The 16,399-nt window shown below is 43.1% G+C and overlaps 2 gene segments (V, D, J or C); both read right to left on the reverse strand.

The window, feature by feature from the left end:
- Positions 1-10,397: 10,397 nt before the first annotated feature.
- Positions 10,398-11,073, reverse strand: LOC132656309 (T cell receptor alpha variable 13-1-like). The segment is given in 2 exon segments: positions 10,398-10,861; positions 11,022-11,073. Coding segments are annotated over 2 exon segments (516 nt in total).
- A 4,709-nt stretch (positions 11,074-15,782) lies between these two features.
- Positions 15,783-16,292, reverse strand: LOC132656310 (T cell receptor alpha variable 9-1-like). The segment is given in 2 exon segments: positions 15,783-16,117; positions 16,247-16,292. Coding segments are annotated over 2 exon segments (381 nt in total).
- Positions 16,293-16,399: the final 107 nt, after the last annotated feature.

Raw genomic sequence — 16,399 nt, forward strand, 5'->3', positions numbered from 1 at the left:
AGGAGGTTTTGAGGAAAGAATGAGACTTTGCTAGGCATGGTTGGAAAGTTAAAACTCAGTTCTTCCCATGGCAAAAGCTAACATGCTTCTAATCATAGCTAGAGTTATCTGTAGCTTTGAAAGAGGTGGTTGTCAATGGCAATGTCCCAGGAGAGTCTCCTGGAAAGGGCCCCTCAGCTAATGGTAAGGATAAAGTGAACATCAGCAGGGTTCCCCGTGACATCAGCCGTCCATTTCTCTACATTCTATTGTATCCTGGAGAGCTCTTAGCAACGCCGTGATGTCACCAGTGTTGTGGCAACACCAACTGCTCTTAGGGCAGTTGCCTATAGGTCTCATCAACAGCCATGTGGGCGAGACTGAGAAGTATCTTTGGGAAAGAGAATGTGGACAGTCAAAAAATCAAAGAGAGGCAGAAAGCAGATGGCCTTCCATCTCATTTTAAAATATCAAGAAAGAAGTTGTCCTGGGGAAGGCACAGTGAGTCCTGGGCAGAGAAGATGGGCTTGAGGTGGGAGCTACAAAAGTAAGGCAGTGGAACAGGACCCTCTGGAAACAAATGGATGTTCCTGCTTAACATAGGTCATGAAAGTTAAGGATTCCAGAACATTATTTTGTCTGTCCCCAAAACCAGGAGTTGGCAAGGTCAAAGCTGTTTCATTGGAAGTTCTTAGCTTTACACTTATTGGGCATTTGTGGTTCAACATGAGGACAAAAGGAGACCATCAAGGGTCAAGGGGTTTAATTAACATTTCCCAGTTTATGGCAGGGCATCACTGCACTTCACTCTCACAGGTTTAGTTTAGGTGCTTTCTGACAGTAGTTACAGGGACAGAAATGTGCATGTACTAATAACACCTCTGAAAACCTCTTCCTGACAGTGGTGCCCTTAGGATACTGAATCAGTAGTTGTGGGTGGAAGGCATTTCTCTACTACAGGCAAAATGTCAGAGGCAGTAGACCAGATAGAGAATGAGTCTTTACTGCCAGCTCTGTGGTGTTTTGGTGTGTCTCTGGGCAGAACTATTCAGTCTCTTGATCATGTTCTGCTGCTGCTGGACTGTCTAAACCACAATCATGGTCATAGAGTGGAAAGGCAGGAGCATTGTATATCTCTAAAGCACCTGAATGCTTGTGAACTCTGCCATTATTCTCTTGGGTTCTGTAACCACAGGCCTGAGGCCTCAAAAACCAATCTGCATCTTGTGGGTTTGTGAAGAAGCCTGAAGCGTCCATCTCTGTACTCATCTGAAGCACATGTAGAGAAGCAACAGAAATACCTGGCTGCTTAGATACCCACTTCTTAACAGCGTGATGGCAGATCTGAGATACAGAGAGCAGGCATCTCAGCCTTAAGCCACAATCTGTAAAATCTTGTCACTGGGTTCTAGGCATGCTCTATTTGTCTCCATCCACTGTGCCTTCTCACTATGCAAGTTCACTTTTGTTCTGCCTACAGGGGCCAGTGGGGAGACACCATGTCCCACAAAGCTCCCCTCCAAGAAGCAGCTGAAGAAGGAAATGGACAGGTTGACCACTCAGCTGACGCTGATGACCAGGGAGAGAAATGAGCTGCAAGATCGCCTCCTGCTCCTCACAGAAGGATCCTTGGAAAATCGGTATCCATTTTTTTTCCACGCCCATGGTATCAGTCTTTGCTCTGCAAAGTCATCTAATCCTTTTAAGGACACCTCCAGGGTGTCATGTTCCTAAATGCTGCTCGGAGGAGAGGCAGGAAATTAAGCTTTGGCAGCAGTGATATCTGGAAAAAACACATATGCTTCTTCCAAATGAAACCCTGAGCCTGTTCTCTGAGTCACACAAAACAGGGATTGAGGCAGTAGAGAGTGAGTTCCCAGCATGCATTTGGAAAGGTCTTCATATGTGGGGTATAGTGTGAGACAATTGCTACTGTGGGTTTAGCATGAGATATTTACTTGCCTGGCAGGAGATTTAATGCAGGAAGCTCCTGGTAGCTGCTGCAGGGACCTGCTCCCTCTCAGTTTATCTCAGTGGAGGATAGGAAGGATTGGAGCTCAACAATGTTTATCTCTCTCCTTGTGCCTTATAATCTTTAGACAGTACATGGGATGCAATTTTTTCAGCATCCCAATGTTCATTTCATCACTGACTGTCTATCTATTTTTGTCACCTCTCTCTCACTCTGTCTCTGTCTCCTCTATATATAACTGTCTCTCTAATATATCCCCCCTATTTCTCTCTCACTCTCTCATTCTCTCTCTTTCTGTCTCTCTGTCTATCTGTTTGTGTACATAAATATTTGCATGTTTGTGTATCCCTTTAGAGTCTTGGTGCCAGTGGTGTGAGGTGGGGCCTGTGAGTCTCAGTCTTAATGTGATGCCAGTTCTGAGTTTTGGGTGTGCCAGTTTAAGCAGTACTTAGCCTATGTGGCCAGATAGGAGGCACAGTAGAATCCCTTGGGCAGTTTTTAAGGCTGCTCGACGCTGGGTCTCAATCCCAGAATTATGTCCAACTCTGTAGAAATAGTCACCAAGGATCACGAATCATTGTTCTGAAAACAGGAGGAATGAAATCACAGATCTTTGGTGGACCAACGCTTGTGGAATGACACCCCTTAACTGTAACGGGATAGACAGCCCCTCCACACTTACTGAGTGAGCTTATGCAACCAGGGTGCTTTTCAGCTGAATAACTATAGCCTCTGCTGGTCCTGGGCCAGGATAACAAGTAGTATAAGCAGCAGAATGAACCAGTCTAGAGGGTACACAATGTGGTATCTTCTGTGCATGGATAGTTTAGGTCACAGCCAGGATTCACAAGTTCCTTGAGTCCTGTATTCATGGGCTTCTTTTATTTGGGGGCATGCCCTACCCCAGGTCAAATCCTTTCTATGAAATACTCAAGACTCAGCACAAGCGGGTGATATTGAAGCTGAAGACGGTGGAGCAGGAGCATGCTGAAGCCTCACAGAACCTCAAGGATCTTGACAAGGAGACTGGCTTCTATCGGTAAGTGCCTGTCATGGACCCCAAAAGTGAAATGGTGTTTCTGTTTGCGTTTATTCTGGACTGGGAGTCCCCAGTACTAGTTCTATCACTTCTGCCTCTGAGCCATCTGCCTACATGTTCCTTTTGGACTCAGATTTGCTAAGTATGAAAGAGACTGTTAGCCTTCCCAGGATTTTCATTTGAACCTCAGGAGACTCTAGATAGAAATCAATTTATAGCATCACAGGCAGCCCTGGGTATCTGGGAATCAGGCAGAGTTTTACAGAGCTGGGTGTTATGGAACAGATAGATAGACAGAATGTGCTCCCCTTGGATCCCCTTTCCTACCTTGAGGGCATTTATTCATATTTTTTTATGTTTCTGCATCACTTGCAGCAATAAAGGACACGTGGAGACTCCTAGTTCTTTCTGAGGGACAGGGAACCCTATCAGTGTTGGGGACTTTTGTAGTTGTTATTCTTTTGTGAATTAGCTGTTCTCTCTATGGTCTGCTTAGTGCAGCAGGCATGGTTGTATTGGGCTCTTTCCTAGATCCTCATGGAAACCTTAGTCCTTGTTGTGTTGATAGGCCCTGAAGGTAGGGATGGCAAATGCATGCTGGCGGGTGGGGGGCATGAGGAGGCTGGCAGAGGCTTATTCTTCAGAGGATGTTTCCAGCAACCTCCACAGCCGGCTCCTGATGGAACAGATTCAGCTGAAAAAGAAGATGGACATGATGAAGCAGGACAATGAGATGGCCCAAGAGAATTGGGTCCTGTTAAAGCACCAGTTGGCAGAAATGCAGGAGATGTGTAAGGACCAAGAGGAGAACACCAGTGACCACCAGACACAGCAACTGGACAAGGTCTGGAACCATTTGCCCACTGGACTCTTTGTCTGCTCATCTACACACCTGAGCTCTCACCCATCACCTTCCTTACTAATTTATACTTGCCACCATCTGCCCACATCATGCCATCTGACTTCTTTTCTCTGCCACTGCATAAGTATTCTGGAAAATTAACCCCTTGTGAGAAACTCTATTATTGGCAAGCAAACCCTTCTCTTCTGCTTGAAGGTGCATTCCAAAACGCAGAGTTGGGGAATATGATAACCCACAATTACATGGTCCCTGGATAGCTGGGCTGTAATGTAAACTGATTATTGGTACCTTCTAGGTCCTGTGACTATTTTGCGTGGTAGGGTCATGTGACTTCAAGGTAGTAAGGAGCTTGCAAAAGAAGAGCCTAGTGCTATTGTTCAAATTTTGTCATCAATGCCAATGTTATGTGTCCTGCCCCATTCTTCGTCACTGCAATGGGTCATTTCTATTTGGCCAGCTCTTAATTCACACTGATACATGCCTGATTTCTAGTTTCTTAGCCCTGTTTCCTTTGGGTTTTGCGGGAGTGTGTATAGTCTGGAACTGACTGGACATTAAGGGACATGGGAAGGACTTTTGACAGACAATTCATGGAGATCAGAATCTTGAGACTTCAGAGGGAAAAAGTAACTAACCACCTCAACATAGTCTAGCCAAGCAGAGCAAGCTCTTCACAGCTAACTTAGCTCCCAAATGGATGATACCAGAGTTGTGAGACCATTGAAAAATTGCTTGTGTGCTATGTCTCAACTCCATGTTCTTCTAGCAGGAAGCCCATGATCTTTCTGGACAATCATGCATGTGTTCATTGTCCACAGGAGGCCATTGGGTTTCTTTCATGTCAGTTTCTACCTTGGAACAGGGTTTCTTACTTCCCTTGAAGCTGGATCTTCTGGCTAGGGTGGCTGTCCTGCCAGCTCTTGGGTCCTCTATCTATGCTTGCTCTTGTAAGACAGTGTGTGCCAAGCCAGTGTGCAGCCCTCCACTGAGAACACCATCTTGTCATGAACAGGAGCGGGAAAGACTGGAGAAACTCCTGCAGTATTTGAGGAAGCAGACTCAGCTGGCCATACAGGAAAGGGACTTAGCCATAAAGATGCAGCATCAATTTGAAGACCTCCAGATGAGGTAGGAACCCAGGCTGGGAGGAGAAGTTTAAGACATCTGGGGACCCTGTTCCTAGATTCTCTGTCTTTAATGGGCTTTTGCTCTCCAGCAAGGCTAAGAGCCCCTCCTGGGAAAGAACACCTCAAAGAGTTGTGCTGACCCAGTCTACAGGAACTTCTGTGAAGGAAACAATGTGATTGGCACCTTATGTGTCCAGAGCATTGTGACCCCCTCCTAGTTCTTTACAATATCCTTAGCAGACTGTGTTTAAAGTCACAAGATTGCCAACATCTGCCTCCCAAGTGATGGGAACTCAAGATGTGCACACCACACCAGGCTGAAATTATACTTTTGTTTAAGAGCAACCCGTGTAGTGATCAGATTCTCCCCTTTAGCCCTAATCTCTGCAGTGTTTACCCATTTCTGTGAGAAGGGTTCTTGGGAAAGAATAGGTTAAGGAGTTTCCAGAAGCCAGACAGGTGTCTCTGAAGCAGGGACTATCAGACATTCAAGGAGTGTTCGGTAACTCACTCCCATAATGAGCCAGGATGTGGTCTGCCAGCTCTAGTTCTTAGGAAAACACAGCTTTCAGTCTAGTACCTCAGCCTGTGCAGGACTATTGTTGGCAGGCATACAACTCAGTAAAGGCTGCTCCATCATGCCAGGCTCCATCATGCATGGTGCTTGGGTACAAGGAGCCTCCTGAGCAGGAGAAATGAGTTAGCCTCATGACATTGTTCAGTGGCCCAGGTTGCAAGGGTGTATTTCTATTTATTTAAATGCTGTGATCCATCAGTGAGTCATCATGAATAACTTATATTTTGGTCATTTTTGTGTAGGTTCTTTTATATAATGATGTTCCTGGGCTGTAGGAGAAAGGGCTAGTCTTTGTAGTAGAACAGAGAACATCCGTTCCTAGATCTAATTCTGACATGCGTTTAATAGCGGAAACATTTTGTAGGCACAGATACTGTGTGACCCTCATGTCTTGAATTACAAACAATGATTTCAATGAAGATATCAGTGTTGACTGTGGAGCACAGCTGAGGTGGTGGGAGGGAGCAGCTTGAAGGCTGAGATGGGGTGTTGCAACCAGGCCTGTGTCTTAACTGCCTTCCTCTCCCAGGTCTGAAAAGCTGCACCTTGAAATGGAAGTGGCCACAACCCATGAGAAGAGCCTCCTGCAGAAGGAGCTGCTGCATCAGGAGCCACCTGCTGAACCTGAGCCCCAGGAAACACTGAATTCCTGGGAGGGATTGTCCTATACAGAATGGGTTTCCTCTGTATGAACAGGCCCTAATTTTATCTAGCCAGTGTGCCAGCTAGGCTGCTTTGGCCTCTCATTCCCTTCTCTTTTCCGACAACTCCCCTTGAGAAAACTTCTGTCTCTCTTGCCACTAAGTGTTCAAGATAAGCCACAGGCTGTGGCACCGTCTTGCTAAATCTTCACTGAGAGAAGACTGATAAGCATAATTTTCTGTGTAAATTTTAGTTTTTTGTTTTGCTGTCTTGGTTGTGGTGGTTGTTATTTTGGCTGTTTTGGTTTTTGAATTTCTTATTTTGACTTATATATTCTTGTTATTGTTTTATAAACTTTGGTTAGATAACTCACTATTTTATTGACTACCCTGTTAATAACTGTTTTTAAAATGTATTTCCTTATGATTAAAAATGCAGATTCCTGTATTGAAAATTCTGTTTAGCTCTGTACCCCATTTTTAAGTGGATTACTTCTTTGGTGCTGTTTAACTGCTTGAGTTCTTTATATGTACTGGATATTAGCCCTCTGTCAGATATAGGGTTGATGAATGGCAGAGAAACACTTAAAGAAAGTTCAATGTCTTTAGTCATCAGGAAAATGCAAATTGAAACAACCATGATATTTCACCTTACACCCTTCAGAATGGCTAAGATCAAAAAGTCAAGTGACAACACATACTGGAGATGATGTGGAGAAAGGGGAACCCTCCTCCACTGCTGGTGGGAATGTGAACTTGTACAACTACTTTGATAATCAATCTGGTCCTTTCTCAGACAATTAGGAAAAGCGCTTCCTCAAGATTCAGCTATACTACTCCTAGGCATATATCCAAAAGATGCTCAAGTATACAACAAGGACATTTGCTCAACCATGTTTGTAGCAGCCTTATCTGTAATAGCCACAAGCTAGAAACAGTCCAGATGCCCCTCAACTGAGGAATGGATACAGAAATTGTAATATATATATATATATATATATATATATATATATATATATATAAATTAATTATTCTTCAGTGATAAAAAACAAGGAAATCATGAAATTTGCAGATAAATGGTGGGAACTGGAAAAGATCATCCTGAGAGGTGTCCCAGAAGCAGAAAGACACACAGGGTATATACTCATTCATAAGTGGATATTAAACATATAGTATAGGATAAACATATTAAAACCTGTACACCTAAGGCAGCTAATCAAGAAGGAAGGACTCTGGCTAAGATGCTCAATCCCCATTCAGAAAGGCACAGTGAATGGACATCAGAAGAGAGAGAAAACAGGGAACAGGACAGTAGCCTACCACAGAGGGCCTCTGAAAGTCTCTACCCTTCAGGGTATCAAAGCAGATGATCAGAATTATGGCCAAACTTTGGGCAGAGTGCAGGGAATCTTATGAAAGAAGTGGAAGATAGTAAGACCTGGAGAGGACAGGAGCTCCACAAGGGGAGCAACAGATTCAAAAGTCTGGGCACAGGGGTCTTTTCTGAGAGTGATACTCCAGCCAAGGATCACTCATGGAGATGCCTGGAACCCCTGCACAGAGGTAGCCCATGGCAGTTCAGTGTCCAGTATGTTCATAGTAATGGGGACAGGGACTGTCTCACACAGAAACTGATTGCCTGCTCTTTGATAACCTCACTCTGAGGGAGGAGCAGCCTTACCAGAAAGAGGAAGACAATGCAGCCACGCCTGATGGGACCTGATAGATAGGATCAGATGGAAAGGGAGGAGAACCTCCCTTATCAGTGTACTGGGGAAGGGTCATGGGTGAGGAAGAGGTAGGGAAGGTAGGATTGGGAGGGGACGTGGGAAGGAAAGACAGTGGGATACTAAGTGAATAAACTGTAATTAATAAAAACAAAAATATAAAAAAATAATTCGTTTATCAAAACATTAAAAAGGCAGATTCCATCTCTTCACACATTGTAAAATTTTATTTGTTTAATCACTTTACACTCCAATCCCACTCCTCTCCCTCCTCTCCTTCCCTTCCCTTCTTGGTTTCCAGGAAAGAGGAGGCCATCCTCAAGGTTCCGAGATGGTTAGCTGTATTTTACCTCTCTGAGACTCCTTTATTCTGGGAGGCAGCTGCTCCCTCCCTGGAATGACTTCTCCCCAGCACTGCCCTCCTCTTCACCAACAGACAAGAGCAAAGGGACCTGAAATCTCAGTGTGGAGTCCATTGCATCCTAGGCTGCTTAGCTTCCCATCACTCAGTCCTCAGAGTCACCCTCTGACATACATAACATTATTAGTCTTTCTACTGAGCAAACAGGAAAGCTTGAGTTATGGAGGAACCAACTCATGTAGCAAAGAAGAAAGGGGATTAATATTCACACCCATGGTAGAGAGCAGCCTGGCATACTCAAATCACTGGGTTCAGCATTCAGCATTGAAAACAATATCCTAACAACCTGAAACACACAGAGGTGAACACACACACACACACACACACACACACACACACACACACATCTGTGCAAGCCACAAATTTCCAAACCAGTTCTACCTCTTTTCTACCTCAGTGTACCTTCCAGGAATGTTTTTAAAGGAATGTGCAAGTAGACTCTTTGGAGTACTCCTGAGTTGAAGGACTCATTTGAATTTCAGAGGAATGTGATTCCTCTTCTATTCTTAGCTTTTTTTGGTCTCAGAAACATGTGGGATTCCCAGACAATAAGATGTGCAGGAGTCCCTGAAGGATACATGTCCAGATGCCAAAGGATCCAGGGAGAGACAAGAAACAGTTTTGCTTGAATTAGCTGTCCATAAAGGGTTCATACTTTTAGAGTCTGACATGACGTCCTTTGTTTTAGCCATATTTAAACATACCACCAGTTTTGAAAAAGAATTAGCTCAATCTGTGTCTATGACAAAGCTTAAGACATGTTTACATGGAATCTCTTTTCAAAGTCCATATGGAATCTCCCTGACAGATGGTTAGTGTTGATGCAAAAACAGTGCTCAAAATTTAAGGTCTGGGGAGAATCACTGAGGTAAGCATAACGCCAATTGTAACCCAGATGGACCAGGCCCTAAAAACACATAAAATGGACTTAGGTTACTATAAACTACAAGTGACATCTCTCATGAGGAAGGATTTAATAAACTTAGAGGCAATGCTCCAGATTCCGGTGAGAAGCATACAGGACAAAAAATCATTTCTGAGTGATACGGGCCATACAATTCTCTTCAAATTGGAAATGCTCATCAGACTTTAAACTACAGTCTTTCCCACCATTCCTGGAGGGGGGGGTGGAGACTAGTAAACATCTCCTTTCTTTGTAGGTTAAGTCTCTGTGTTAACTTCCCTGGATTCTCCAGTATTCATCTGTGTTCACAAGGTCATTTGCTCTCTAAAATTCCTATTTTAGCACAGAGCAGTTATAACCCTAGACTATGCATGAGACACTAGAGGGACATGTTGACTTCCAGATTCCTGGGCTTTGGCACAGACACTCAGGCCAGGCCTTCTGGATACTAAACCTGCATGTGCACCATAGAGGCCCTTATCAGTAAGACTCCAGTAAACCAGAACCCCATGAAGTCCCCTCCAAGAAAAGCCAAATACTTATGTAACTGTGCTTGCATTTAAGCTGGGGGAGTCTCCTCTGAGTGATACTTAAGACTTTCATAACCCCAGGCCCAAGCAATTGTCTCCATGCTCTTGGCTGTGCTCAGGGAGGGGTCTGCCTGCTCTGAGAAACCTAGGCTGGGTTGTAATACAAGCCAAGCTTTCAGCCCCCCTAATTCTGTCCCTTCTGAGTGATAGGTCCTGAGAACAAAAAGGGCCAACTCAGGTCATATTTGTACAGATAGCTCTGTCAACCTTTCCACCAAAGTGAAGTCAAGACGCTAAGGGGGGGCAAGCTAGAGCCAGCTGTACTTCTCATGCTATTTTTTCCTAAGAAGAAGCCCATTATTTTTTCACTATTCTTATTATACTTTTAATACTAAATGTAATTCATTACTTCTCTTAAAACTACTTTTCTTCTGCCCTATTCTTGTTAAAGCTTTTGGTAAACTATCAAAAATATATTTCCTTGAATAGTTAACTGTACTGTTTCAGGAATCATAGAGAAAAATCAAAAAACTCATTAACCCAGCCCCATAACCATGACCAAAAAAGCGTAGAGACCCTAGACTGCATCTTTTTGACTTAGATGGTCAGGAAGACCTGCTATTGACCTCCAGGGAGCAAATTTCTGAAGAAAGCATATCTCCTGCCCTGTATGTTACAGTTTCCAATAGACAATATGGCAAATGCTTTGTTGCAAGACACAGGATGTGCAAGGGTCTCCACCCCCCATAGCAAGTTTGAGGACAGGCTGCAGGTGCCTGGGAACCAGTGTGTGCTTGCTGCACAGAAGTACATGGCTGAGTCTCCAGGCTGAGTGTCCGTGATGTGCAGGGAGAAGCATTTGGCTTTCTTATCCAAGAAAATGCTGAGCCTTTGGTTCTGCTTTCTGTCCACATTTCCACGAATGTCTATCCCAAGGTGGGGACCCTTTCCAGCTTCTTGCTTGTACCAAGGGAAGTATAAGGAAGCACTGTCTGTGTAAGTGCAGTTGATGACAGCGCTGCCTCCCTCTTGAACATTCAGGGAAGAAGGGTGCTGCTCCACCTGCTCTCCGAGGCTCTCCCCTACACAGAAAGAAAAACAGAAAGGAGGAGGACAGTCAGCAGCACTCTGCTGAATTCTTTGTCTAGGATTCCTAGAGGGAACTGTGTGAAGTGGATTTCCCATGGAAGCCTAAGAAATATCCACCACATATTTTCTCTTGCCCCCAGAACTTCAACTCACAGTTCATCCACAGCCACAAGAAAGGGACTACAGTAGGAATGGATGGCTTCATTGCTCTTCCTGCCTGGGTCAATGCAGACTTGCAATCTCTTGACAAGCAAGCTATTTGTGTCTCCAGGTTGTCCCCTTTTCTTCTTATGTTATTTAACCAGCCAATAAGAAAACATATGCTTCCCTCTCATCTATTCCTTCAGAATGCAATGACAAGAGCTTGCTGCACACTTTTCATCAGATGCGGCCTCCTGCCACCTTGTGGACACATCCCTAATTACCTCATGTTGTGAGTAAATTTGCAGAGATTGGGAGTGGTTGAATTTCTGAGTCATTACTAGCAAACTAGAGAGAGGTACATTCTCTTGTAGCCATTGAATAACAAGCTGAGTTAAAACATTTTAAATCAAAATGTCACTATGATTCATCCTTATGGACAAAGGAAAGAAAAATTTTAATTTTCAGTCAATATCAAGTTTTCTGGACAACAGAATGTTAAATTTGGAGGGGGTGAGTATAGCAGAAAGGACAGGTGGGGGGAGGGACAGCTAACATAGAGGATGCTTGAAAATTGTATTTTTGTGAGTGTGTGTGTGTGTGTGTGTGAGAGAGAGAGAGAGAGAGAGAGAGAGAGAGAGAGAGAGAGAGAGAGAGAGAGAGACTAAGTAAATTATTCTACACAAAGCCTAATACTTCCCCCAGGAGCAATAGATTGCAAAATAAAAAGTCTGGTACCAGGTATGGGACACATCCCCTAAAACTGTTGGTCTAGGCAGTCATAGAGACCCTAAAACAATAACCTGTTGCCACTGCTCTTTGTTACCCTCCAGAACTTGATAACAGGATCATGTTGTTGAAGACAGGACACATTTTGGTCTCAGGACTTAGAGACATCAAGCCGGTTCGACTCAGGAGACTTCCTCCCTGCTGGCTAAATTTTATAGTGTTAGGAAGTGCTACTCAGGCTGCTAGGGGAGAAAAGTCAACAACAGTCTTAACCAGCTGTGAGCACTGAGAGCTTCAATAATGACCAGCATAGCAAGATACAGATCTGCCCATGGGTGCAGGAGTGGACTAAATGTTATGGGATGGCCAACCACGTTCTGATTAGATTGGAGGCTCTTCACAGCAGAAACATGCATGGCTGCTACTGTAAACCTGGCCAAGAACCTATGCCTATGGAGCTAATAGGCCCCGAGGGGAAGCTACTGCTATCATTTTTGCTAAATGGATGAAGTATCAAACTTCCCTCTACTTTCACCATATCCATAGGTCACTGTGGCAGTCAGTCCTAATTAGAGAAACGTTTGTGTGTGCTGTAGATGGTGGCTAATACATATACTAGCAACTAGTCGCAGTGCTAAGATTAAATGTCTGCAGAGTGCACAGCTATAATCCTCACATCTATATAACAGCACTTCCTCCAGGAGGCTCAGAAGAGATCAGAAAAGGTTGTGTAGGATGGTTCTAAGAGCCACAGGTCAGGAATGAAATAGTGACATCAGGATATGACAGAACTGTTGCACTCAGAATGCTGTGATTGCCTGAACAAGAAGACCTGAATGTGACTAAGCCAGTCAGCATTGCAGCATGGAGGAGGGGCTCATGAGTCCCCACACCCTGCTGAGGAGCTATTAGCAGTTGTTAGCTGCTAGGGGAGAAAGTCAGGTTTTCTTCAGTAGTGTGATATGGTGTAGCTTCATCATGTTTAAGTAAACGGAAATTAACACAGAGACCCACAACCAGCCAAGATACAGAGACAAGACACTGCAAAGTGACCAGCCAAAAACTGGACATCTGTGTTACATCCTTCCTCCCGAGGCTCAGGAGTTTTTGCAGAAGAGAAAGTGGAAAATGCAAGAGTGGAGGTGGTGGGTGACTACAAAGCGTTTTCCAAACACAGCGGGAAGTTATACATGTGAACCCAGAGTGGCTGTGGCAGCATGCTCGAGACCTGTGCACGTTCATGGCAGACACAAACTCCAGCATGGAGATTGATCGGGACAGGCATTACTGCTTATATATAACAGGGTCTTCTATCTCCTTTTCCTTTTTTGTATCTTTTTTTAGTTTTCTTCTCATCTGTTTATTTTTGTTTCTTGCACTCTCTGGGAAAATATTGGATATATGGGAAATTGAACTACTTTCATGATCTGTGAAATTTGACAGCTTTTACTTAAAGACATTAAAACTTCCGAACTTCATATACGCAGGAGGTGAAAATGGAAGTTGATAAAGGATCTGAGTGGGAGAGAGGGTGCAATCATGTTCTCAGTATTGCATGCTGGCCTTGTTTTTGTTACTTCTCATCTGTGCGCTATAACTACAGTTTATCAGTCAAACTGATGAACTCTGAATTCTATCAGATATACAGCTGGTATGTATCTTTCAACAAGCCAGTGAGATTGAGTTAAAAAATAGTAACTCAAGAAAAGAAGACACACCAGAGGAAGTGAAAAAGATATGGAATATTTTTAGAACAATCTTGTGGAAAGGATAAAAGAAGAACATGGAATGTAGAAAAAAAATATTTACACAATAATATAAACACACATATATATATATAGATATCTTATATAACAACAGTGTTCTTCTAAGAACAAAAAGTATATCTTTCCTTAAGTGTTCAATGAAAATATGACATATTGCAATGCAACAGAAGACAGACCGAAAAAAAAAAAAAGAGAATATCATCATAGGGATCAAGAACACCAGAATTTTAGAACTGAAAACATCTTAATTTAAGTAATACATGTATTACTTACATGATTGGCAAACGTTTCCTTCAACTTTGGGATTCTCTTTTTGCTTTATTAATGGTATACTTTAAATCATAAACATTTAAAAACTAAGCCTATAGCTCAGAAGAACACTTGCCTAGCATTCATTGAGGCCTAAGTTCAACCCTAGCATTGAAAAAAGTAAACATTAAATGTTTTTTCAGACATACAGCTTGATCCTCATATGGAAACTCTAAGAGCAGGAGCAGGCACTATCTCTGACTCTGTTGCCTGTGTTTAGATCTCTCTCCTCTATCTGGACTGCTTTGTCTAGCCTCAAGAGAAGAAGATGAACCCTGTTCTACTTGATCTGCCAAGGTGGGTTGATACCCCCAGGAGGTCTCCCCTTCTCTGAGAAGAACAGAAGTAGGCATAGGTGGTGGGGAGGGGAGAACTGAGGGAGGGGCTTAGAGGAGAAGACAGAGGGGAAGTTTCAACCAGAATTTAGGGTTAATCAATTTATTAATTAAAAAATTAAATGTTTCTCACATCGGTGAGGACCAACTATTTTATCTTCAGTTTATATTTTATATTCACTGTTTTCTTGCCCTTTCATTGTCATAACCTAGACACATTTGCCCAAATCATGTCATGAAAGTTTACCTCTGTTACTTAAACATGTTATGCTGGGGCTTGAGAGATGGCTCAGTAGCTTGGAGCACTAACTGTTCTTGCAGTTTGGCTCCCAGCTGTGAGATGCCTGTAACTTACAGCTCTAGGACACTTGATGTGTCCTCTCTCTCTCTCCCTTTCTCTCTCTTCCCCCTCCCTTCACACACACACAGAGACACCATCCAAACTGAATACATTTTTGGAAAATGATTCATAAGTTGGTTGTTACATTTTGGGTCTGGGATCCATTTTGTCTTTTGGAATATCCTACAGAAAAGAAGGAATATTCCTTCCATCAACTTGTGAATGTCCATCTATTTGTCCCTAGATTTCCTGGACGTCTATGAATCTCTTTGGAATAGTTGTCTATACCACTTTATCTAATTCTTGCCCTCTGTTATCTTCTAAGTGCACCACAATCCAAGTTTATTTCTCCTAACAAGGTCACCTCTGAATTGCCCAGTGCTTGATTCAGTATTTCTCTCTTTGACCTGTAAACAGAACTGAGTCCTCTCATCTCTTCATCTTACTCTACTTTTCCCCCAGGACCAAAGCACCCAAGATGCATCACCTTTTTAGTCCATGCATATCACGACTGCTGACAGATTACACTGAAAAAGAACACACTAGAAACATAAGGAAGAAGCTACAGAATGTGCTAGATTTTGGCCAAAAGAACAAAGAAAGCCAAATAAAAATGGGAGGAATGTATTTTCACAAGACATAAATTGTTTCCACTGAGAGCTTCTACTTCTAAATTCAGTCAAACATAAGAATCTTTACAAGTAACAAATACATTATCAGACTTTGAGAGGAAATAAAGAATTAACCCTTTATCTCTGCAGTTTACAATGAAGATGTGAAGGAACATGCAACCTCATAAGTCTTGGCTTGTCTCTACACATAATAATTCCATGAATGACATGAGTCATGTTCCACAGGTTAGAATTATAGAGGATGATGAGCATACAGACAGTTTCATTCAACAAAAGAGTTTGTATTTAAGAAATCACACATTCTGCCTTGATGGTGATTCATGCCTATAACTCTAGATCACTAGGGGTGCAGGAGAAGAGTTCAAGGCCAACCTCAGCTTCACAAGTTGTCCAAGGCCAGCTTGGGTTACCTGAAATCCCATCTCATAAAATAAAAACAAAACAAAAAAAAAAGGGAAATCACTGTGTGTGTGACTGCTTTCACTCATCCTGATAAAATCTAAAGTAAGGCATGCTTCCTTCCTAATTTGTTCTTAACGTTAGTTTGGATGCTTTTGTACTCTAGAAGTACCTAGGTGTGTGGTGATTATCAACAATAGAAGACCTGCCTGTGGTCCCTAAAAGAGTGATCTCAGAACACTCAGCAGCCAGTCTCTTCCTCTTCAGAGTCTGTGCTCAGCTCCCCCTGCGGTTTCTGTCACTGTGTCACTCAGAGCACAGTAGTACACAGCCGAGTCGGACTCTTGCACTGAGGCTTTCTGCAAGTGGAAGGATTTGGTTTCCTCATCATGTGTGGCTTCAAAGCCTCTGCTGCTTCCCTTGTCATTAGCCTTTGAGACTCTAAAGAGGAGCTGTGGACCTTCTCCAGGAAACTGCACATACCAGAACAGGGAGGGGTACTGTTTAGTTTCATAGGAACAATTCACAGTCATAGAACTCCCTTTAGAGAGTGTCACTTGGCCTTCTGTTTGAGTAACCGAGTCTCCATTGCTTTCTCCTAAAAAGAGAAATTAATAACAGTTCAGTACAGCTATGATCTGGGTTCTGCTTCATAGGAAAAAGAGTTTTAAAAGTTTACATCAATAGCATGGGGCAAGACAGAAGCTCAATGAGTCATTCCACTTACCAAGCACTAAGAAGAGTATAATCATCAGGCCAAGGAAGGAGTTCATTTTCTGAGCTACTGGATGATGTGGACCCTAACCTTTTACGTTAGGAAAGATTACAGTTATAGTGAAAAGATGATTGTGAGCTCAGAATTAAACAGGAAATAGCTATG

The sequence above is a fragment of the Meriones unguiculatus genome, chromosome 9, assembly GCF_030254825.1.
Source record: "Meriones unguiculatus strain TT.TT164.6M chromosome 9, Bangor_MerUng_6.1, whole genome shotgun sequence".
In the NCBI taxonomy this organism is placed as follows: Eukaryota; Metazoa; Chordata; class Mammalia; order Rodentia; family Muridae; genus Meriones; species Meriones unguiculatus.